General features: G+C 38.6%; 1 protein-coding gene across 1 annotated transcript in view; it reads right to left on the bottom strand.

Annotated features, from left to right (window-relative positions):
* Positions 1-225: 225 nt before the first annotated feature.
* The window catches only part of LOC109211749 (protein PHOTOPERIOD-INDEPENDENT EARLY FLOWERING 1), a 29,389-nt gene continuing 20,039 nt past the window's right edge, over positions 226-9,575 (bottom strand). Inside the window, exons 19-21 of the mRNA XM_019375322.1 lie at positions 5,075-5,834; positions 3,318-3,844; positions 226-1,080 (exon numbers count right to left, since the gene is read on the bottom strand). Coding sequence (XP_019230867.1) covers positions 660-1,080; positions 3,318-3,844; positions 5,075-5,834 — 1,708 coding nt within the window. The 3' untranslated portion in view covers positions 226-659. The remainder of the gene's footprint in view (positions 1,081-3,317; positions 3,845-5,074; positions 5,835-9,575) is intronic.

The following is a 9,575-nucleotide window of genomic DNA, read 5'->3' as shown; positions in this document are numbered from 1 at the left end:
CTGCGTATTTCGAGGTTCTTTGATAGTTGTATGATCCCATGTTAACAATTTCATTTATTTCTCTGGTGTTCAATTACTGTACAGAGACCAGTTCACACATGCACAGGCACGCTAAAAGAAGATCGAACTGTGATTTTATTTTGGCCTCTTGACACAAAACTATTCCCTTGGAGCAGGTGCGGGAATCCAATGAGTGAGTTCAGAGAGAAAAGGAGAGACAGAAAGTGTAGAAATAACCTTTCCTTTCAATGACTAGATTAGTAAACAGCTAACTTTTCCGAAAGCTAAGAGGGAAATTGTGTGCCTACAACTAATGAATTTGAATGCATCCTCCAAAATTTTGCGTGCACAAATTTCCCACTAATGAAAAAATTAAGCAGCCTACATCCTACTTACATCAATTGCTATTTTTACATTTTCCTACGTCTTTCATGTCCACCAAGTACCTCTGACCATCAATGTCCAGGCATGTAAACTGCTGCCACGGCAAACCAATTGTCTCTTCATCGGCATCCAACAAACGAGATCGTTCCTGCCTTATCGAGCCCCCGAGAGCACATTCATGATCCCAAGCCTCGGTGCCCGAGAGGTTTCTTGCCTCCAAGATTAGAGCTAATTGCCACCACTCCCAGGTGATATCATAGTTCACATTTTGGTATCTACCCGATATCCGTGAATTCTGGAAACACTGACCAATCGTCAAGTCCCGATATGAAGTCAGGAACATATTCATGTTGGAATACATCCTCACTCCCCAAGTTAAATTCTGAATTTAGGTCAAACAGGGTCCTGTCTTCAAAATCATGTCCACGTTCTGTGAGGAACGATAATCCCACATCAGCTCTTGCACAGGAATCATTAGATGCAGATGGCATTGGCAGGATAACTAGATCCTTGGTCTGACCAACACCACTAGATTCCGTTGGAATCTTTCTGGACTTTGATTTGGAGACCTTCACAGAATCAGAGAGCTTGTGCTTCCCCAAAAATTGTGATTTCAATGGAGTTCGTGAATTGGCATCCCCAACAGGAAAAGCAAGAGAAGCCCAATCCAAACAACCTTCAGTACTAGATGCAGCCCTGAAAAGCAGAAAATTAACATGTAAATCCTAAAAGCAGAAAATTAATATTTAAATCCTAACCCCTGCATAAATATGAAATTAGCTGAGAAGACTGATTAATTTGGTCATTTGTACCCATTAAATTTGAATGCCTACCACCTTCGATAGTGCTTCCAAAATTATATTCGAGGATAACGGTCAAGAGGCTTGGGAGAGGAGGTCAGGAGGCAATTCTAGGAGGACTTAGATGAGGTGGTGCGTGGTATTCCGCACTCCGACAAGATTTTCATAGGAGGTGATTGCATGGCGGGTTCGGTTTTGGGGTTAGGAATGAAGGTGGTACTTCGTTGCTGGATTTTGCTAGAGCCTTTGACTTAGATGAGGTGGTGCGTGGTATTCCGCACTCCGACAAGATTTTCATATGAGGTGATTTTAATGGTCATATTGGGGAGACAGATAGGGATTATGATGATGTGCATGGCGGGTTCGGTTTTGCAGTTAGGAATGAAGGTGGTACTTCGTTGCTGGATTTTGTTAGAGCCTTTGATTTGGTGCTAGCTAACTCGTGTTTTCAGAGGAGGGAGGACCATTTGGTCACCTTTCGGAGCGCGGTGGCCAAGACTCAAATTGATTACATACTCTGCAGGAAGAGGGATAGAGGCTTACGCACTAATTGCAAGGTTATTCCGAGTGAGTGGCTTTCGACCCAACATAGAGGATGTTTGGATTGACTTTTAAGCTGGTCAAATCAGCTTTTAAGCTCTTTTTAGCTTTTTTCAATGTCTGGAAAGTCAAAAAGTACTTAAAATAAGTTAAAAACTGCTTAAAAACAAGCCAAAAGCAATAAGCTGGATAACCCCAACTTATTGCTTTTTGACTTAAAAGCTATCTTTGCTGAAAAGCCACTTTTTTAAAGACAATCCAAACGGGCTCATATGCTCTTGGATATTAAGAGGGAGAAGAAGAGAGCGGTGTTTGGTCAACCTAAGATCAAGTGGGGAGCATTGACTGAGGACAAAGCTCAGGAATTGGGGAGAAGTTGTTAGATATGGGGGCTTGGAAGAGTTGTGGGGACGCGAGTAGTATGTGGACCTCGACAGCGAACTGCATTAGGGAAGCTACTAGCACGGTGTTAGGGGTCACTAAGGGTTTCTCCTGGGGCCACAAAGGTGATTGGTGGTGGATGGAGAGGTCCAGGGTAAAGTGGAAGCCAAGAAAGCGGCGTATATGAAGCTAGTGGAGAACGCCGACGAGGACGAGAGGACGACGTTTAGGGAGTGTTACAAGAAGGCTAAGAAAGAGGCGAAGTTAGCGGTCAAGGCGGCTAAGACCGCAGCATTTGAACGCCTGTATGCGCGGAACTTGGGGGCAGAGGCGGTGACAAAAGATTGTTCGGGTTAGCCAAGGTTCGGGAAAGAAAGGCTTGGGACCTGTACCAAGTGAGGTGCATCAAAGACGAGGATCGCAAGGTATTAGTAGAAGAGGCGTGCATTAGGCGCAGGTGGCAGTCATACTTCCACAAACTCTTGAACGAGGATGGGGACAGGAACATTGTGCTTGGCGAGTTGGAGAACTCAGAGAACCGACGTGATTTTAGGTTTTGTAAGCGTATTAAGGTTGAGGAAGTAATGCGGAAGATGAGTAGAGGCAGGGCGACTGGGCCAGACGAGATTCCGGTAGAATTATGAAACGCTGCGGGATGGGTAGGCTTGGAGTGGCTTACTGGACTGTTTAGTGTCATTTTTAGGACTAAGAAGATGCCCAAAGAATGGAGGTGGAGTTTGATGGTCCCGTTGTACAAGAACAAGGATGATATCCAAAATTGTAACAACTACAGGGGTATTTGCTTTCAGGACAGCTTCCTGCCTCACTTGGTTCTTAGAAGAAAATGTGAATGACATAGTGGTTCTAAATGATGGAGAATAAGGAGACACCAGAATCTTTTCGAGCTCTTACATTTCCAATTAATATGATATTTTTATTCTTAATTTTATGATCATGTAAACTTAGATGCGATCATTAAGTCTAAGACCGTGCTGTAGAAGAAAATTAATACCACAATGTCATTATAATGCTTCAAAAACTTAAGGATTGCTTATACTTTTAGAAACTAAAATGGATGTCTTAGATAATTTAACCTAGGAAAGAGATTAGTGTAATTTACTGGATAGATTGAAACCACTTAACTAGGTTATCATTTGACTCCGTTCACTTAAATGAAAGCATGAAATAAAGTAGAGTTGCAAGATCACATACCAGAACCGGTTTTCAGCCACATTCAGGGAAGACTTGAAATGATGATGCTCAGCTATCATAATTCTTGGAGGCAATGGGGTATCAGGACCACGTATTTTAACAGTTATAGGAGATGGCAAGGGAATTGTCTTATCATCTTTCTCTGCTCCAAATTCCAGTGTAACATCCAACTGCTCAGCAGGAAAAGAAGCTTCTTCTCTCTGGTCACAAATGGAGACTCTCTCATGACTTTGTGCACTCTGCTGGTCAGAGAGAGCAGCTGCTACTAACTTGGCACATATACTTAAATTAGAAAATCTCTTTTCCAGTGGTCCCGTTGAGTAATTCGTAGAAACAAGGTTCAAAGTTGGTGTAAACAAACTTCCAGAATGATAGAAGCCATTCTGGGAAGGTGAGAACGCATTTGTCTGGCTTTTCCGGCATGACATTTTCCACACACAGGAAAGAAGGGCAAAGAAATGCTTTTGAACAAGGGGCTCATGATCTGGAACCTCTGATGCAATATCTAACACCAGCCGGACATTTTCCTGAAAAGAGGAACAGAAAAGTTAGCCAAAACCCTTTTTTTGGGGGGGGGGGGGGGGGGGGGTGGGGTGGATGGGTTTTGCCTACGGTATAACTTAATTTTTACAACTTCAGGAAAATACAGGAAATTCTTTTAAAGCAGCTGATTGACTTCGCCAGCTATAGAAACCTTGATGTAGAAATTTCAGTTGATTATAACCCTTTCCCTCAACCAATTCACCATTCAACAACCAACTAGAAGCATGACTTAAACTTTTCCCCCTTCCCTCTATTCCAAAAACCACTCCATCCCCCAAACACCACAATTTGCCAATTTGATGTAAGTAAGTTTTACAACTAAGAGCACATCTGCAGACGTCAAAAGACATTTGGAATAAAGACTAAAATCATCACACTAAGCATACAAGACTTCCACAAATATATCTGGTCTATAGCCAATGTGTACAGAGGAGACACGATGGCAAATGACTTACTATCTCATATATATTACAAACGGCTAAAAAAACTCAGAGAAAAGAAGGAACATGCACATCAAAAGCAACCACGCAGAGGAAAAAAGAAAATGACTAAATGGAGAGCCAACTAGCAAAGTGATAATAAACGGAGAGCAAGCAAACTGACTTAAAAGCCCATCAAGAGCACTTCTTTCCACCAAAAGTTAGCCTCTTTCTTTTTAATGGCGGTGGTGTCAGGGCCAGCTTGGAAAAATTAAGTAGGAAAAGGCCATCTATGATAAAGAAGAGCATCTAATCATCTTCCAAATGGGAATAAGCAAAGACTAATTGGGGTGGAGTGGAAGAAACAGTCTTATAATGCAGTTCTCTATCACAAGGTAAAACAATCTGTCATGTTCTTTACAACTCTACCTGCAACATTGACCATTTTTCAATAATGCATCCCCAAACACATACATCAATTTCCCCAAATGAGCAAGAAGAAACAACTGTCTTTAACTTAAAGATAACTTACACAACTTTGAGCAGGACCTAAAATTACGATCCAACATAGTTTCTCAACCGTAAAATCCATTTAATCTCCTTTTGTTTCATTCTCGCCAAGGTCACTACCCTTAATACAAGAATAAAGGGAAGCACTGAAGAATTTTCTTCTTAAGTTCCTTAAACCTTTTGTTCTACTCTTTGACTAATGATGATTCTTTCTCTTTTTTGTTCTTTTTTTAATTTAACAGTTTCCTCCAAAAGCATGGGAGATGAAATAGAAATCCAGCTTACCTCAGTCACTTTGAGAAGACCTTTTATAGAGCCAGCATTGTTGGATCTATCGTTTACACTGTCTGTCGCAGATAACACATATCTCTGTATAAGTTCCCTATACCTTTCACAACAAAGAACAGGGTGACGATATCTTCCTCTATAAACTCCACCAGCAGTCATTCCATACAAGATATCACTCACCAAGCTCCAGTGAGGACCATACTCATGAACAGAAGCACAAAGTACAGCGTCCTCTTGTGGCAACCATGAATCAGCGGATGGAAAATAATCTTTATACCATATTTTACCCTTCCTAATCGGCTTTTCTGATTTAATAGTAAGAACTCGCTTTACAGGCATTGAACTGATTGAGATTTTCCCTCCCATCCTGCTTCTGCTTATTGGTCTGAGTTCGATATCCACGGTGCCACCATCATACCGCTTCAATTCTTTAGATTCAACCGGCCGCTTGCAATGATAAGATGAATGCATTACCAGAGAAGATACCTCAGAGGACTTCTTCAATTTTTTAGACTTCTTTGCTCTTTTCACATCCTCGTCACCCGTTGCTAGTTTACGCTTTCTCTCTTGAGCAGAATCTGGCGTTGTTACTGGCTCACTAGATAGAACATCATCATCCATGGTCATCAACTCTATCGAAGACCCGTCCTTTAAAGCTTGAGGTTCAGAAGCTAGACCTCCTTTCTTCAAAGATTTGAACTTTGTTTTCTTTGCCTTCTTCTTTGACTTGGATTTTGGAACAGAAGCTGTAGCATGCCTGCAAAGCATATAGCCATTGAAAATCAGCAAAAAAGAAGCCAAAATTAGATAGCTTACTTCCAAAGGAGTAAAATAACTGAAATGGAACAAAAGGTTTTAACCACCATTCCAACACAACAAAGGATTAAAAGAAGAATGGGAAAACAGTTGAGGTGGAGGAGTGATAGACAGCACCTTCAAATATTAATACCATTTACTCATATTTTAATTAAGTGACAGCAACCAACTAGAAAACTTGCTTTAGCTCAAAGTGTAACAATCCCAGCACATGGAAACAGAATCACATATAACCCAGACAGGGCTAACTGGCATCAATGGTGTCACCAACAGCATAATAACCTAAAGCAGCCATTTTCAATTTGAAGGTAGCTGTACAACAGAGAATAAGGACCATCAGTAATCTACTTAATCACATCTACACCATTTTAGGAGTATTTAATGTTGTTCCAACTTTAAGAAACTTCGACATATCTCATGCAACTTTTTCACGAGTTTGCAGTAAAAGAATCCAATCCTCAGATGAAAAATTCCCTTAAGAGTTTTTCCAGGTAGACGAGCGAGCCCATTATCCACCGAGTTTCAACTTGGGGATTTATCAGTTATTAAAAAAAAGACTTCCCCCAGCTGTTCTGCTTCATTTAGGACCGGGAATACACGTGATCGCACTACTTTTTCCATCTCTATTGGCACCCTGTACACATCTTAGAGTGAATTGAGAAATAGGTCCGTTGTCCATCTTGATATACTAGTTCTAGTACGTGCAATGCACAAGCATTATGCGCCTATCAATAAAAGAGTGGATAGAATATAGAATAAGAATGAATTATGGGTAATAACAATTGACGTCGAGATAGATGCAAAAGTAATTTAAATGGGAGAATAAATATTATTACATTGACACAATTGTTGAATTTAAAGTAATTGTATATCTTTGAAACCTGCAAAGCCGAAGATATTAGGAGAGTTAGATAGTATTTGTAATAATAGATAGTTTATTGTATGAGATAACGATATGGTAAGTTGACTTCTCTTTGTAAACGATTTTCTTGGTGCATATTCCTTTTTATTGCTTCAACCTACGTTACTCGGACTCGGGTGTGGGTGTCCGATACGGGTGCAGATCTAGAGGTCAAATCCTTCATGATCTAAATTTTAAGATTCGGGAGTATGAATCCAGGCATGGTAACGATGCAAAGATTCGCCTAAACATAATTCAAATATCTAAAAGTACAGTTATAAAAATATGTCTAAATTATGAGACATTATGTGAAAAACTTACAACCCGAGGAGAGAATATTGATCAAGAGGAGAATCCGAGAATGAGATAAAAGGAAAACATCTGACATAGAAATTTCTATATCCAAGATATTAATTTTCTTTAATTTCACCTTAACTTTTGTTTTGATTTCTAAAATCATTGTGTATGTCGTGAATACCTCCGTCGATTTTGGTCGAAGTACCCAAAATCATTTGACCTGATACGGTATGAAAACAACACCCACATCGTATCGACACTGGTGCGGCACCCAAAGTGAAGAGTTCGAGCGACTTAGCCTTCAACTGCTCTGTAAGACGATTTTCTACAAGGAGATATTGATGTATGTTCCTTTTTGTTTTTCTTGACCTTATTATAGGTTGTTAATATTTTATAAATTCCTACATATTTCTTTTTATACGTAATAATAAGCTTTTATTCTACCATTTATTTGTTATTTTTAGCACAAAGTGTTATTTAGGTTCGTAATTTAGGTATTAGGAAATCAATGTTTTGCTATGTTAGACATATATTTCCTTACTATTTTTGGGTACCTATGTTTCCTTGTTATTACATATCTATATTTATTTTATCTATATACCTATATACTCCCTCTGTTTCAATTTATGTTAACCTATTGGACTAGGCACGGAGTTTAAGAAAAAAGAGAAGACTTTTGAACTTGTGGAAAATGAGGCTCATATATTTTGTGTGGCTACAAATCAATGAATAAAGGTAAATTGTTTCCAAATATGGAAAGGGGTCATTTTTTTTGGCACGGACTAGAAAGAAAATAGGGTTCACACAAAATGGAAACAAAGGGAGTACTATTATAAAAGAATGAAATTCCAACATGAAATGTTCATTCTGCAAATAATTTGTCAATTTAAATGAGTTTAGGAATGACTTGGCTTTATTTTTAAATCGGAAAAGGGTCAGATATACCCCTGTACTATCGAAAATGGTTTAAATATACCCTTATTTATACAATTTGGCAATCTTAGACCTTACCGTTATACTCTTGAACAAATATACCCTTATTTTGAATGGAGTACCACGTGGCTGCACCAGATTAAATCGACCCATCCCCTTTTTAAACCCGATTCACTTAAATGAAACCCGATCCGACCAAAAATCCACCCATATGAAGACCCTACAAGGTTATACAAAAGACTCGCAGATATTACATATCCATTGACAATGGCCGGTGAAAGATGAAGAACATCAATGGCTTCTACTAAAGCTTTGAACAAAACCATAAAACCCTAATCCCCTTGTATAAAGAAGGAGTAGAAAAATAGCTGAGAGCTCAAAATGATGCAACAATATCAATCATACTCTGTTTAATATCTCAGTGCCTCCCTGATTCTTCGACGGACTTTGTTTCTCCAAGATAGCTTGGAGAAAGGAATAACCAACTTAGTGGTTATGTTGCATCAAAGTTGAAGAAGTTTTAGTTAAACAATAACCAGAGAGAGTGTAAAAATAATTGAGTTAAGGATGACTCATCAATAAACTTTTGGTTGTTTGAGGATTAAATTCAGGGGAAGGATAGTACTAGTACTAGAAAATGGACAAAATTCCAAACGGTCAAAGCTTTAGTTGCAATGTTTAAGGGTGGATTTGTCTTCTATCGTTGGTTGCTAATTGATAGCATGATTGTGGAATCTGTTATCATGAACATATCTTGAATACATGAGCTACTACATTGAAATGAGGGCATGAAACGTTATAGGGTCTTCTTTTAAGTGGGGTGGATTTTGGGTCGGATCGGGTTTCTTTTAAGTGAAAAAGGTTTTAAAAAGGGATAGGTCGATTTAATCTGGTGCAACCACGTGACACTCCATCCAAAATAAGGGTATATTTGTACCAAAGTATAACGGTAGGGTCTGAGATGGCCAAATAGTATAACGAAGGGTATATTTAAACTATTTTCGATAGTACAGGGGTATACTTGACCCTTTTCCGTTTTTAAATTCAATTTTCTGGTAAGTCATTTGTGACATTGAACTTGGAGATAAAAAATATTAACATTTTATGTTGCTCTATAAGATAGTGTTTCAACAAATTTAGAGATTATGGTTTTCTCCAACATAAGAAATTGTTTACGACTATCATTTAGCAATGCTTAATTTTAACTTGAGTAGCTGAACGATATGGCTCCACAAGATGACTATGTTTCAAGGCTATAGAAAGTATTATCTAATTAATAGATTTTTATAAGTTGTATGTGAAAGAGAGAAGAGTTACTTTTGTACTTACTTTGAATTGATATACAGTTCAAGTATTATGATTTTGCAACTACCTTGTTTGGGATTATTCACTAAGAAAAGCTTGTTCCCCTAAAAGGGGAAATAGCTTTCCTTACATATTATGGGTGAAAGATATTTTTCTTTACAAATATTACATCGGTTAATCAATATCACTTGCTTCAAATAATAGTTAGAAATTGTTGACTCTTAGTGCGTGTCATTATATTTACAC

The sequence above is a fragment of the Nicotiana attenuata genome, unplaced genomic scaffold, assembly GCF_001879085.1.
Source record: "Nicotiana attenuata strain UT unplaced genomic scaffold, NIATTr2, whole genome shotgun sequence".
Taxonomy (NCBI): Eukaryota; Viridiplantae; Streptophyta; class Magnoliopsida; order Solanales; family Solanaceae; genus Nicotiana; species Nicotiana attenuata.
Note: the sequence above shows the minus strand (reverse complement) of the source record. Positions and strands in the feature narration are given on the sequence as shown.